The sequence below is a fragment of the Crassostrea angulata genome, chromosome 1, assembly GCF_025612915.1.
Source record: "Crassostrea angulata isolate pt1a10 chromosome 1, ASM2561291v2, whole genome shotgun sequence".
NCBI classification, from domain to species: domain Eukaryota; kingdom Metazoa; phylum Mollusca; class Bivalvia; order Ostreida; family Ostreidae; genus Magallana; species Magallana angulata.
The window spans coordinates 31,457,321-31,473,167 of NC_069111.1; the positions used below are offsets into that span (position 1 = coordinate 31,457,321).

At 33.9% G+C, this 15,847-nt stretch overlaps 2 protein-coding genes across 2 annotated transcripts; both read left to right on the forward strand.

Annotated features, from left to right (window-relative positions):
* Positions 1-4,830: 4,830 nt before the first annotated feature.
* On the forward strand, positions 4,831-8,416 carry LOC128185108 (LITAF domain-containing protein-like). Its single transcript, XM_052854789.1, has 4 exons — positions 4,831-4,990; positions 6,269-6,352; positions 6,570-6,738; positions 7,517-8,416. Exons 1-4 carry the CDS (start codon positions 4,948-4,950, stop codon positions 7,620-7,622), a joined length of 402 nt encoding a protein of 133 aa, XP_052710749.1. The 5' UTR covers positions 4,831-4,947; the 3' UTR covers positions 7,623-8,416.
* Positions 8,417-9,157: 741 nt separating this feature from the next.
* On the forward strand, positions 9,158-14,832 carry LOC128171806 (endothelin-converting enzyme 1-like). The gene is made up of 14 exons (XM_052837597.1): positions 9,158-10,079; positions 10,170-10,229; positions 10,536-10,682; positions 10,825-10,914; positions 11,013-11,149; positions 11,501-11,723; positions 11,806-11,904; positions 12,371-12,448; positions 12,837-13,122; positions 13,405-13,556; positions 13,839-13,910; positions 14,060-14,155; positions 14,403-14,476; positions 14,618-14,832. Exons 1-14 carry the CDS (start codon positions 9,372-9,374, stop codon positions 14,718-14,720), a joined length of 2,325 nt encoding a protein of 774 aa, XP_052693557.1. The 5' UTR covers positions 9,158-9,371; the 3' UTR covers positions 14,721-14,832.
* Positions 14,833-15,847: the final 1,015 nt, after the last annotated feature.

Sequence of the window (15,847 nt, forward strand, 5' to 3'; positions counted from 1 at the left end):
CCTGTTCGAATCAAATTCCTACAGAAAATACTTTTCTTCTTCAGGAAATTTTCCTACAGGAGTTTTAGAAAATCTTACAGGAGTTTCAATATTTCCAGTAGAAAGATGATTTCTCCTATGGGAATTATTATTATTTTCATACGGGATATTAATTTCTAAAGGTAACATATTTGAGGCTCCCTAAATCACAGAGGCCAGGCTGTAAGTTGGATCAATACACAGTTTCTTCCTCAGTGTCATCCAGAAGTTTTCTAATTAAAACCAATTCTTGTGGTGCGTTAAATTCAGAAATCTTATCTGCTAATCTTAATTAACCATTAAACTGCTACGCGGTACACGTAACTTGCATGCAAGAAGTTGTGAGAAACCTGCACTGTTTATTGATGCAATGAACGTTGCAAAAAGAACAGTCCTGAAACAAGAATTGGAAGCAGGAAACAGGAAATGGGAAACAATTGTCAAATCTTCTCTGGACATAAAATATACATTGTAATGCCCAAAATGCGCTAAAAGTTGTGAAGTCCCTGCAAAAGTTGTATGAGCGGATGATGGCAAACATTCTATTTTTAAGCGATCTACAGCGGAGTTAACGCCTATTAAAAGATTAAAAGCTTCTACATAGTTCGAGTATTTATGTGATATATTTCTGAGACTGTATGCAAGCATTCACTTGACTTTAAAAAAACCAAAGTAAGAACATAGGTGGATAAGGCGTGTAAAATTCTTTATAAGTAAAGATAAGATACATGTACTTAAAACATCGATTTGTAACCCAAAAATATGTTTGATACTTAAAATATGTTGATTTAAACTGGCGTTTGCGTATCAAAACCCTCAAATAGTGTCATTTTTATATCTTTAATGCATTTCTTCCATAGAGTGGGTCTGTGCTCCATATTTTTGTCTTGGTCTAAATAAGGGGCAATCGGTTTTTGGAACGCAGTTCGCAGTTCGCAATTGAATAGTGAACTGCGTTCTATCTAGAACGCAGTTCGCAATTCAAAATTTAGTGCGATTGAATAGTGAACTGCGTTCTATCTAGAACGCAGTTCGCAATTCAAAATTTAGAATTCATATTTGAGGCCCGATTGCCTTATATGCAATTGAATAGTGAACTGCGTTCTATCTAGAACGCAGTTCGCAATTCAAAATTTAGAATTCATATTTGCGGCCTGATTGCCTTATATGCAATTGAATAGTGAACTGCGTTCTATCTAGAACGCAGTTCGCAATTCAAATTGTTGAATAGTGAACTGCGTTCTATCTAGAACGCAGTTCGCAATTCAAAATTTAGAATTCATATTTGAGGCCCGATTGCCTTATATGCAATTGAATAGTGAACTGCGTTCTATCTAGAACGCAGTTCGCAATTCAAAATTTAGAATTCATATTTGGGGCCCGCTTGCCTTATATACAATTGAATAGTGAACTGCGTTCTATCTAGAACGCAGTTCGCAATTCAAATTGTTGAATAGTGAACTGCGTTCTATCTAGAACGCAGTTCGCAATTCAAAATTTAGAATTCATATTTGAGGCCCGATTGCCTTATATGCAACTGAATAGTGAACTGCGTTCTATCTAGAACGCAGTTCGCAATTCAAAATTTAGAATTCATATTTGGGGCCTGCTTGCCTTATATACAATTGAATAGTGAACTGCGTTCTATCTAGAACGCAGTTCGCAATTCAAATTGTTGAATATTGAACTGCGTTCTATCTAGAACGCAGTTCGCAATTCAAAATTTAGAATTCATATTTGAGGCCCGATTGCCTTATATGCAATTGAATAGTGAACTGCGTTCTAGATAGAACGCAGTTCGCAATTCAAATTGTTGAATAGTGAACTGCCTTCTATCTAGAACGCAGTTCGCAATTCAAAATTTAGAATTCATATTTGGGGCTTGATTGCCTAAATAAGGGCTAATGGAAAACCAGCCGATTTGGATCAACAAAAACGTGAAGAGATGACACACTGTACATACCATTTTATAAATATCATTTTGTATCCCAACAATTGAACGTGTTAGAAAAACAATACAAGTCCGTAAATTCGTTATCAACGTCCCATATAGCATTTAAAAAACACACTTTTTTGTAACTGATATGGCTCAGTGGCTAGAGCACCAGAAATAGGTAAACTAATAGATCAAGGGTTTTGAGGTTGTGGGTTCGATACAACCATAACTTACTGCAATATTTTTTTCTTATTGTTTGTTACATATTCAAAATTAACTGATTATAGTGGGAATTTGTGCATTTGCAAGCTTGTATTTTAACATTATCAAATAGATTTAATTGGAAAAAAATGAACTTGAAATTTTACGACTAAACCAAATGGGCATTTGCGCTATCTTATCCGCCCATCTTCAAATTTATACAGTGAAGAAATCTATCTAATTCTGCTCAGTTGGTCCACACTGGAGAATATTCTCAAATGTGATCTATTTAGTGGAATCAATAATGTGTTGTAAGATGGCTAAATTAGTCATGATGTCTTCGTGGAAAGTTCAGAAACAAACAACTGTATTATTTTGTAGGAGAAATCCAAATATTTTAGATTAAAAATTGAAGTTTCCTTACATATAAGTTATACAGAGTGTTCTTCTTCCAAAGGAGATCAATATAGTCTAAAAGTGGCCACAATTATCTAGCCCTCTTAAAAAAGCAATGTAAAGAGTCAATGGTCTTTTGAATACATATGAACTTTAAAAATTAAGCATTGAATACTTATTTTTTGGATGTCGTCGGTCCTATAACACACCAAGGCTGTGCAGACAAATTGAATACTACACGTTAGCCAGGTATGATAATTTGTTCTGCACAGCCTTTTTGTGTTATAGGACCGACGGCATCCAAAACAAAAATCTTTATTAATATCGAATAAATATAATTTGCGATTATTTTTCATAAGTACAGATCAATTGGTTTTGTAAATTTGAGCTTTTCATTTAATCTTACAATAGTACTAGTAAAATTATTCAAAACGTTTATATCTGTGCTCTTACGCACAAGTGTTTTCATAGAAAATTGAACGTCGCTTTCCAACGTTAGGGGATATATACAATAAGTGTAAAAATTTTAGCGAGAATTATGTGTTTGTATGCATTATTTTGAACTTTGACTTTAAACGTATATGTGGTGTATTTTTAATGAATAACAATAATCTGATCTGATTATTTGCTTCATTGGTTGGTGGAATAGGATTTAAAGCCGAATTAAACTTCAGTTTTCATCATGAAATTGTAGGGGTTTTGCTAGTCAGGTTCGTGCTCCATGTGTTCCGTGTCTTTTACTTTATAAGTTATAAATCACAAGTGGATTTTTGTTTACGGGAAATTTTGAATAAAGAATAAATAAACACTCTCAGTACATGCATCCCACGGGGAGGGGGGGGGGGGGTATTTACTCAGTTTACCGTGTGATGATGCTAAAATCGTGTTTCCCCTTTATTAAACATAAAGAACAATTTATATATCGTTCTACATTTATGGAAAAAAATATATACATTGGAATAATAATGCGTTGAGTATCATCTGATGTAAGAATTATCTAATTTAAGACATGAAAAACTTGATTCTAATTTGTAAACAAACTGTTCTTCCATTGTGTTTTCAATGCTAGGTTTTCCCGCATTTAATTTCATGCGCAGAGGCGTTACAAATGGCGGATTACATTAATATTCATTAGACATGTAGAAAAGTTTAGAGACAAGTAAATAAAGACAGAACATGTTTTGTGGGCCTAGAGTTTGTGAAACGTCTAATTATAAGAAGCATGATATTTTTTTTTCTTAAGCTCATGACAAAAATTTTACTCCAAAAACTCTACATATACCTTTAATGTTTGTTAATTAGAGAATATTTTTTAAACAAATTAAGAGATGTTTTGATATGACTTTAATGTTGATTAATTAGTGAATATATTTGAAACTAATTAAGAGATGTTTTGATATACACGCTGATGTACATTTATGCATACATCGCTTATCATTAAATTATATGTTGTATATCTATGAGTCCTTTATCAATCTAGAAAGCGTTTGATGTAGTTTTATTTTGTTGTAGATAAAACATGTTGATGATATACTTATATTGGTTAAACCAGTATCTGTCTTGATATTTTTATTTTTCAAGACTCAACTATTTGGTTATTTACGGGCTTACTTATATTCAGTAACAAATGTTTCGGTTTTCTTTTGGTTGTCTTTTATAACTCATTTTATCACATGGCATAGTGCTTTTAATTTCGTTGTAAGGTGTACAGTGATTTATCACAATAAAGAATTTGAAAACAAAGATGAGTTTAAATCTCGTTAAAATAATTTAAAAAAAAACTAATTTTCATGTATGTTTGTATAATTATGTAGTGTTAACTTTTCTTCAGATTATGATTTTTAAAATCAGATAGATATACTTCTGGTGTCACAGACATGATAAATAAAACATACGTACACGAGTAAATAATATTCACAGGATGTGAACAAAGACAAACGCATTAAAAAGCTTCCTTTATAAAGTGTTGAAATTATAAGTTGTCGTTGTTATCAAGCAAGGACGTGCACATATGAAATGTTACTAGTCTTGCGCGAATCAAGAGGATTCCGGACATGCGCTTTACATGTACTGTAGATTCGCAAAGAAAGACAACTCTCTCAGTATATCATAAATATGTACATATCGGTTCGTATACATGTACGTAAATGTTTTATTATGTTCTTATAAAAAAGAAACTAATATGAATAAGGTATTTGGGTATTCAATATGATTTTTACTTTTATTTTTTTCTCTTTAAATTTTTTTTTAGTGAAATTGCGAAATATCAGATACAATACAGTATAGAATTGTTATGTCCCAAGTAGTTCGCCATACAAGATCGATCGAACGTAAATAAGAAACTAAAGGTGATAGTGGTTTTTCTGAGAGAAAACAAAATACAACAGGGTTTGACAATGTCACAAGATCCACCACCAGCGTACTCCGAGAAAGGACAGGGTAAGTCAATGGTTTTATTTCAGCCTTTTTAAAAAGAACTTCCTCAGTTCCTGTTTCTCAACATATAAATTGGTTATCTAACCGCATAAACAGATAAATGTAAGCTTCATTAATTTTTGGTTGATATTTTAGGACAGTAAACAAAGATTTATCACGATTAGTCGAATATCAAGTTTGATTTCATTTTTTCTTGAAAGGTTAATATGTGGTACATATTTTCATGTGATACGCAGTGTCGTAAATTATGGCGGACCAACGCATACAATATAGCAGTGTAAACAGAATAAAGGTACACGGCTATAATGGAATGCGATATCTAAAGAACCATTTTGTGACAAAGGCGTAGTTATTTCGCAAGCGTCCATTGCGTGATTTCTGCAGAAAGCGTGAAACCATCGGGTGTGATTAATAAGGATTCCAACTGCACTCTTCCCTGCGTCTATCATTATATCAGTTTATTTTATGAAACGCCTCAACTGTATCTTCGTTATATGATGATACTTCAACGTACATTACGAGTACATGCTATAGGCGTCAAAATCGCATGCCGATAATTCATCATTACATGCTGATACTTTGTCTTTATATGCTGTTACTTTAACATTATATGATTATGCTTCGACATTATTTTTTAAAACAATAAAAAATACAACTTTGGTCAGATTCATTCGGGATATGAAGGTGGGGACATTGCATAAAAAATACATAACCCGCTTGTAGTGCGGGTTATGTAAACTTTTACTGCAGTGATCGTTACCTTCATAACGCGCATGAATCACCGAAGAAAGCATGTAACTGTTTATATTAATTTTACATTTTTTAAATAAATTTATCAATTGATTGTAATAAGTAAGTTAAAGTAACTAAATTACTGTTAATGTACATCAGTACATTGGCTACCGCTAAAATAAACAGCCAAATCGTCTCCTATTGGAATTTGAGTCTGACATCATCATGATTATATTTCTCAAGTCGATAAACGGGGCGTGTAGATTTCATTTCTGTAGTTTCTATAGAGCTATGAATAACTTAAGTTTCCTTAAGAAATAGAAGGAATCATACTCGGTAGATTTAAATATATGCTGATACTTCAACATTACATGCAGGTACTTCATTATATGATACTTTATCATTGCATGCTGATATTTTAACATTTGAGTATATTTGTAGACTCTATAATGTTTAATAATGGCCTTTTGCCAATATTACCATAACTCGTGTTTGTGACAATTAAATCATAGCATATTTATATAATTAAATGAGTGTTTCTATCCACAGATCCAGGCTATCCTAACGTCAACCCCCAGAGTTTCCCCAGCCAGCCGGGGTATCCCCAGACCTACCAGCCACAGGTCCAGCAAAGTAAGTAACACCCCCCCCCTTCAAAAAAAAATCAATAGGATCAGTATATCCGTGTTATATATACACAATAACCAAATATAATAACTATAAATACTGTATGTAAGGAAAAAAAATTAAATTTCTGACATCTGACAGTCAAAGCAAAATGTATGTCTATCTGAATGTTTCTTTCTACGTACAGCTAAATTTTGTTTTTACGTATACGTTTTACGTACAGGTGTGGTCGTTGTACAGCAGCCATCAGCCTACCCCGTGGGGGTCCTGAGGTTCGGACGCTACCCCCTCCAAATGAGGTGCCCTCAGTGTCAGGCAGACATATTGACCAGCACTGACCTGGAGCTGGGGACCTTCGCGTGGTGCATGTGCGTCCTCATCGCCTGCTTCTGGTAATTATAAACGTTTAACTTTGTTTCAAATGTAATGAAATATGCAATATTTTATGAAACTTTAAAACTATCTTGTAGTATGTCCTATAGCCAGTGGTCAGTTTAATTACATGTAGTGCCAAACATCATCTCAAGTTCTTGATCTAACTACATGTAAAACTAGATAATAAAAATTGTTCCTCAATGCACAGGCACCTGAATTTATATATTTTTTCTCAAAATAAAAATATAATTATTACTCTCTACCTAGATAGAGGGTGATATTTTTTATTATGAGAACAATATTGTCAGGTGTTGTGCCTAAACGATAGTCTCAAGCTCTATATACATCGTTTAGGAGCGATATTACAAGTCTAAATATAGTTGGATTAAAAAGTGTTAAGATTAAGTAAGTCAAAATGTGGATAATTTTGAAAATAATGCTTATGATTTACCGATATCTATAAGAAATTGACATGAAGAACGTTAGGGTTGTGTATAACTATGCGTTTTTGACTCCGTTCTGATCCGAGGACCATTAGTCAGTTTGCACGAAATAAGAAGAGTATGAGGAGGAGCATGACTCATTCAGAAAAATAATTAGATTATTGACTGTTTTAGCTTTTAAAATACTGCTCTGTCAGATTCATTTTTAAAGGGGTTGATTGTTTTTATCTCAAGTGACCTAAAGTTTGCATGTTCAGGCTTCTAAGAAATTGTTACTACTTCAAGCAAATAGAGGTATGATTTATCGAACAATGCCTTTGTCATTATAAAAAATACCTTTCTCTCTTTTCAGGTTATGGCCCTTTTGCTTTATTGCCTTGTGTATTGATTCTCTGAAAGACGTCATCCATAGTTGTCCGAACTGCAAGAAAGAGTTGGGGCGATACAAGCGCATGTAGGACCTAAAGTGTGACGTCACTTGAATGGAAGTTTAAAAAACATCCTTCAACGACCAATTCCTGATGAACCAACCCGATGTAAAAGATAAACAAAAAAGCCAAAGAGTATTGATTTTAATAAATCTATTGAAATTAGAAGAATTTTAAACCAACTTGGTTTTTATAATCAGTATATTTAAACCATAATTTAAGTGCATTTTAATCGTACATATCATATATTATATTACCTACTTCATACACAAAGACAAGATTTTAAGTTTGCTTTATATAATTATGATTTCCAGATAGTACAGATGGCACCATATTTAATCATCTATGTTCTCTGAGCTCTGTTTGATACCAATGTTTATTTTACACAAAGTGGCAAAAAAATTCATTGATTTTAAATTCAGTAGAATTGTTTTATTTGATAAATAATCAAGTCTTATGTTTTAATTACGATAATTTCAGCACTACATGCATAGAAGTGACCTTACACTTGGCATATATAATATATCAACACATCAACATATAATATATCTGTGTTATATCTGTAACATAAAATGTATATATACATGTATTTAATTTACTTTTACTATGACAAAATATTGGCAATTCAACCTTTTTTTTATTAATTATTTTGTTTTCTTTTATTCTTCATGTTTTACTATTTCTAGTATACTTGTTAATTTTGTACATTTGTTTTGTATAATTAAGTTTACCTGTATGTTCAATCTAAAGGATGAAATACAATCAATTCATGTAAACTATATGATTGTTCAAAATATCTATTAAAAATCAAGAATTATATTTGTTCCAAATGTCCTTTCTTTTTTTCTTGGAAAGTATATCCTGCACTGTATTGTAAAATTTGTAACACAAGATAAGATACATTAAAAGTTTGAAATCGAAAGCTATATAATAATTATATATAAACAATTAAGTTTTAAAGTCTTTGATTTTGAACTGAAGATACATGCGCGATCGACCATTACAACCGTTTTCCCATATTGTCCACACCTTTGACCTACGGTGAGTGAACTTAGGAAGTCATTTATCTTGGGTGACTTTAAAACATATAAACCAATTTCTTCACAGGTGTATCATATCACATCAAAGAAAAATATATATTTGACAGATCTGACAATTTATTTAATCAGTTAATTAACGTTCTTAAAACTATAAAAGTATTCTTATGACAAGTATTTGGTTGATGTACATGTACTAATAAATGTGAATTATACAACTAACCAACCTATTTTGAATATTTAATTACATCTATGGGAGATCAATCGCCGAGTATACTGCAATATGATAATGTTGTGCAAACAGAGCGCGCCATCTATGGACCGTGTATTGTACGATGTGGGTTTTATTGTTTTAGGGTATGTATATACATAATTAGACTTCATACTCTACCATTCTGTTCCAACTTCTACCAGTCGGAAAACTCATAAACCGTGTTCTATCTTGAGGTCGTCAGCTACTTGAATAATTTTGCTCATATCTATACCCAATATTCATTTGAATTTTATAATAACAAGTAAGGTCAACACTAGAACACAGCTTCTCCAATTTATCAGTCAGACTCGCAAACTGCAAGGTGTAAGACGAATTGGGGGCGGTTCTCTCTAACTGCAATACAGTTGTCTTGGGGGAGAAGGGTCTTTTATACTGATCTCCAGCAAAGTGGCTTCTTCGGTTGTGATCGCATCAGGGGTTTCCAGCGCTGCCGCCAATTCCACAGACGAAAACATTCAAGTGGACATCATGACAGAAAACTACGCAGAGTTCGGCAAATCGACGGACCGGTCTCCCATCGTGCCCGAAATCTCTATTCGAAGCTTTACTTTTCGTGTAACTGAAATCGCTTTAGGACTGGTTGCGTTTTTGGCTGTTGTTGTGTGCATAATATTAGGATCAATGGTCAGCTCTGGTGTAAGCAATGGCTCAGATTCACCGTCCACAAGCGCTCAAGTTGGTCAAAACCAATTATGTGTATCCCCTCCATGTCTTAAAAGCGCGTCCTATGTAGTTTCCAATCTCAATACTTCTGTCAAGCCCTGTGATAATTTCTATAAATACGCTTGTGGGCGTTTCAAGATTGAAAATCCTTTGGATCCCGAAACTTCTTCGAGAACCGTATACAGTAATATGTATTACCATAATGAAGAGAAACTCAAGAAACTTCTTGAATCCCCCATCGTCCGTAGCCAGGACTATTCCACGGAGCGGAAGTTGAAGCACTATTTTTCGTCGTGCACTGATACTTACCGGAAAGAGCGTGCTAAGGGATCACCTTTGATCACTAAGGTAATTAACAACATCGGAGGCTGGTATGTACTCGGAACCTTCAACAACAACTCCTTTGATTTCCACAATGCCTTTCGGAAGGTCTCTGTCGATTACTGGACGGCAGCTTTCTACACGTTCCGGGTGGCAACTGACTGGTATGACTGGCATAAGAGAGTCATCGAGGTAATTTTCAGATTTTCATTACAAAAATATTCCATTGTTTTATTTTTTGCGCATTGCTTATGAATAAAAATACTATGTTTTGTATGACAGTTGGACTACGCTGGTATGTCAATGTTTTGGTATTATTATACGGAACCTTCAACTGAAAAGGTTGGTATTACATGTAGTTATTGGTTTTCCTTCATTTTTGCGGAGTAAAATTTGCCATGATCGCTTTCTAGCTTTAACAATAAACTATCTATATTTTTTCAAACGAAAGTTATTTTTCAAACAAAACTCTTTTTCTAACATATATGTAGAATCCTCAATTTAGAAACTACATTTTGCAACATGAGTGAGCCATTAATTGTTAACGCATTACTGATGATACTTATTCCGATGTACAACTGGCTACGAAATAATACTAACACCAAAGATGTGAACTTATAAACTAAATTTGTAAGATTGTTTCTTTAGTATAGAAATGATATGAAGACATTCATGAGGCGTCTGGCGAATTTCCTCGTCAGAGATTCGAATATAACTTTGGACAACAATACGAAAAACGCACGTATAGAGACCTTTATCAATGACGCCTTCACCATAGAGATGAATCTAGCCAATGTAAGTACATGTATAATCCTAATTTGAAATTTGAAATAGATTTTACAGGATTATTTTTTATAAACATGTATTAATTTTTTATGTTATTAAGAACAATGTTTTAATGGTTTAAATATCTACGGTACTCATTACAAAATTTCAGATCACAAAGAACACAATGCCAACGTCGGATCCCCACGCATACGAGAAGAGGGTGTCTATTTCTGACCTCAATACCATGCTTGGTACAGAGGTGGGTGTCCTATCAGTATGTGAGTCCATTGTGATATGGAAGACACCCACTTAAGAGAACGCAATCTGTTAATGTATTTAGCATCATTTCTTTTTTAGATTGACTTCGCCACCCATATCCAATACATGTTTAACGACGCCAATGTTGGTCCGTCCACAAAAATTGTTTTACGAGAAGCTGATTGGTTGAAAAAGATGAATGACATGATAGGGTCATTGGGGGCCAATAAGACAAGGTATTTCGTAGTGTTTTTTTTTATAATGATATAGTTACACAATATCCAACCAATGCATCTTTCGTGTTAATAATTTTAGTTTAAACACTTACATGCCATCTCACTGATAAAGTATCTTGTAAATGAATGACAAAATAATTTTAAAGTTGGTGTTGAATAATGTAAGAAAGTGATGTATAATATATTCATCAAATTTGTAATCGGCGATATCATATAGCAATGTAACTGAGTGTGCGAAATATGATTATATATAATAATTACCTGTAAGTTGCCGAAAGATAGGACAATACCATATAACATAACCTTTTACATGTAAACTTGTAAAGTAAAAAAATGAATACCATGCGACAGAATGTTGAACAACTACCTGGTCTGGAAGGTGATGGATCGCTATGACGTAGAACTTTCCTGGGAGTACGTCCACGCCAGCCGCGAGTTCTACGTAGATAGGTACGGTATCCCGCAGTTCCTGGGAACCTGGCTTTACTGTTTCCAAAACATGGATCGGTACCTTGGAGACGCGCTTAGTTCAATGTATGTCAGGGACCATTTCGCTGATAGAAATAAGGAAAAGGTGAGTTGACATTTTTAACTCCCTCTTTGTCTTTCCTGTATAATTGTGACCTCCTTTTCATCTTTATCTTTTTTTTGCGCAGGCTCATGAGATTCTGGACTATGTTAAGGAGGCTCTGATTGACAGCACCATGCAAAACACGTTCATGGATGATGCTACAAAAGCCAGAGCGAAGGCTAAGGTAAGATAATGTATGGCTATGCTGTTTATCGTCTTGCATTTGACTTTGCGGACGATTCACCTCCAGGACAAATTATGAAGGAACTGGGTTTTTATATGATGTTTAATATTTTTACTTATATGTGATTCATTTATCCGTATTCATTTTTTACCCGGACGATTTTATTGGAAGTAAAGGGGTCAGATTTACGAGGTTCTAATGCATTTCACACTTTGTTAACAGTTTACAGTTAACCAGTCTTAAATCTGTAACTGTTTAGTTAAACTCCGAATGAGGATTTCACAACGGTTTCGTTTTAGAAATTATTAAGTGCTATTATTAAAATTTTACGATTTGAAATTTATAAAACGGTGGTTATATTTTAACCATAATGTAGTATCATCTTCATTAATATACGATGTATAAGTGTCCCATACTACTTTAACATTATTCAGTAATCTGTTTTATCAAATTCTCTGTTTAACAGATGCAAGGAAGCTTGGACAAACTTGGCTATCCAGATTTTATGATGAACGACGCGGCAATGGACAACCTGTACAGTAGTGTAAGTGTCAAAGTCTTCATGTAAGCTAGTTTTAACAAAAATATTTTTGCATAGACTTACAATGCTATCCCTTTTGCACATTATTCGAATAAACAACACTTCCTACTTACAATTAGTTTTCACAATAAAAGCATTTTGTGTCACGAAATTGAAGTTAAATCTACATTTAAACACGGTTATAGCGAGTGCCATGATACCTGAGTGATTTTGATTAGTTAACATACACTATACACACAATTCGCAACATATATACGAAGAGAGTGATAAAACGACATCCGTGTTATCCATGTGTGAATTCATTGTAATCGTATTTTGCTGTAATCGTGTTACATCGAGTTTCCTGCTTCAAATTCTAACCAAACAACCAAACCTCTCATTAAAACTTCAGCTCAACGTTGACCAGTATGACTATTTCGGAAACCTCCTGAGCGTGAACAACTACATCCAGAAGTCGTGGAACAAGAAACTGAAGAACCACGTGAACAAAGAAGAGGAGTGGGTGTACCGGACGTACGACACCTTCATGTCCTACTACAACCCCTGGAACGAGCTGCTGGTGCCTGCCGGACTCCTTCAGTTCCCGTTCTACGACTACACGCTCCCTCACTTCATGAACTTTGGCTCTATGGGAAGCGTTATAGCTCACCATCTTGTCCATGGTATCGATCACTCAGGTATTTTGTTCTCATATTAAGGTTTCATGAATGATTGTATGAATGATCGTCATTTGATCTATCAATCGTATGTTAGAATTCTTTTATTTATTTTGAATTAATATTATACATAATGACCTTTTATGACCAGCTTTGTTCAATCACATGCTCAGAACAACATGCATCAGAAATTATAATTTACTTTGTTCGAATAGGGTGTTTTACAATTCATATGAATATTGCATTCCAATGCAAATTTTACATAATTATCCATAGAACACATTGTGTTTCTTTCACCTTCAGGGGGGTACTACAATGTGGAAGGCGTCTTTGAGGATTGGTGGAGCAACCAGACGACCAACAAGTGGATAGACGCCAAGAAGTGTGTGGAGAACTACTACAACAACCAGAGTATGGGTCCATTCACCATCCCAGGACAGACCATTCCTATCAAGGTCTGTAGCATTGTCCTGGACAATTAGAACAAAATTGCTCTCTTCCATGTCCCGAAACTATTTTTCATATTGTTGTATACATACATGTACATGGTTTCCCGTTTTATTTATGACCTTATAGAACAGAAATTTTTTTTATTAAACAAATACACCAATTTTTTAATCTTATTAAAATAGGACTTGTTAATCGCTCTCCGACGATAGGTTGTGAAGATTTAACAACATCCTGTTTGAGTCACCTCAGAGCCTATTTTTTCCTTTATATCATGTTCCTATGTTCAGGTGCCAGTGAATGGATTGAGATGGTCGGCAGAAGCAATGGCTGAAACTAGTGGAGTCCAGATAGCTTATAAGGTAGACATCTTTATCTACAAACCAACTAATTTATATCATGATTTCTAAGGTACAGTAAGGTTTACTTATTATTAATCAAATGATGCTAGGGATTTAATATTCCTTGAACTGGTTGAAAATTATTACTGTAACAAGTTTTTCGTTTGAAGGCTTACAAGAAATGGGTCCAAAAGAACGGTGGAGAGAAACTGGCTCCTGGATTAGGTCTGACCAACGACCAGATGTTCTTTGTCTCATATGCACAGGTACACAATGTAAATGCATGTATCAAACAAAGCTAACAATTATCGTATACTGTATATATACGTGAACATATAAAAAATAAGTACATGTACATGTATATTGTCCAGGTATGTTCAAATAGAGTTCTTTTGAATTATCTTGATATATAATAAACAATGTTTATTTTGAAAATACCTCTTTTTAAGAATTTGATATTTTAGGTCCATTGAGCTATTCTACCGTTAAACATTTTGATTGTTTTACCCTCAGGCTAGCTGCTACAATAGAAATGACAATGTCGCCTACTACAACGCCGTCCGAGGAACAGTGTCAGAAGATATTAGGTAAAATAGAACAGAACAATCGGCGATTTTATTACTTTGTTCATCTGCATCTGTTCATTTTGGAAAAAATCAAAATACGCTATCTTTGAAAAAAGTTAAATGGTTGTGAAAAAAACAACGAAATTTACGTTTATTTTGCAGAACAAACAGTGCCTTGGCACAGATTAAAGAATTCTCAACAGCATTTAACTGTCCAGCAAAGACGGCCATGAATGCGGAAGTGAAGTGTGCCATGTATGGATAGAACCAAAAACGGATCCATTTCAATGCAAGAAGTATTATAAGCGTCACGTGAAATCATCTGCACACATCAAGTGTTGGGAATGAAGTTTGCAAGAATAAACTTATACATTTTGTGAATTGTTTTCAAAACTCACTCAAATTTACACAATTCTAAGCATACATGTATATGTATATGTATATGATCGTTTTAATGCCTATATAAAGCATTGTCCATGATATACCCGGTCTACTCAATATTGGTAATTAAATATAAACGCGTGCATTGCATACCCACATTCCTATTATTATTTTTTAATAGCGGTGCTAGAGTTATAATATACAATCATATATGAACATGTATATAATAATAAATCTTTATCAACATACTCTATTCTTAATCCTGACAAACCGTATATGTGATTTCTATTACACATTCTCAGGACATTGTACAGGAATTTCAAATAAATTTTTGAAAAGTTAATTTGTGTTTTAGTATTCTGTTAATTTTTATTGTAAAGACTAACTTAAATCAAACAGCTTCAACGGTATTTTTAATTTCTAAAACATACTCGTCAATTTTCTGTACTCAGCCACACATAAACAATGAAGTAATATTAACCACCCTGTCAGCCTCTTGAAGCCATTCATGTTTTTGTGTTTGTACAGTTTCAATCAAAGATTGAAAAGATATTTGAAACTGTAAAAAAAATTTGGCTTGTAAAATCGCTCCCCTTAGATACGCTTTAAAAGCGTACCCTTTAAAAGTAATTTAACAACTGTTATATACATTGAAAACTTTATTAGGTTAACATAATGGCGCCTTATTGAGGATCACAAGTGCCCTATACCTTTTCACAAGAGTCAGTTGCCCATGAACTAACAAAAACAATATGCTAAATGTTCAATATGAAAACTAGCTACAACTTTAAGTCTCTTCATGCAAGAAAGCTCCGAGACCATGCGAGGATCCAGAATTTTTTGCCAAGAGGGTCCGAGGGATAATTATAATTATTGTTTTGCCCAGGGTTAGGGAGGTTGATATAGGCCTATTTTCTAAAATTTTACTGAGTGAATTTAATAATTCTGAGTTATCCAGGTGGGGGCCGGATCGACCCCTTCTTCCTCCCTAGATTCGAGCATGAGGTCTGT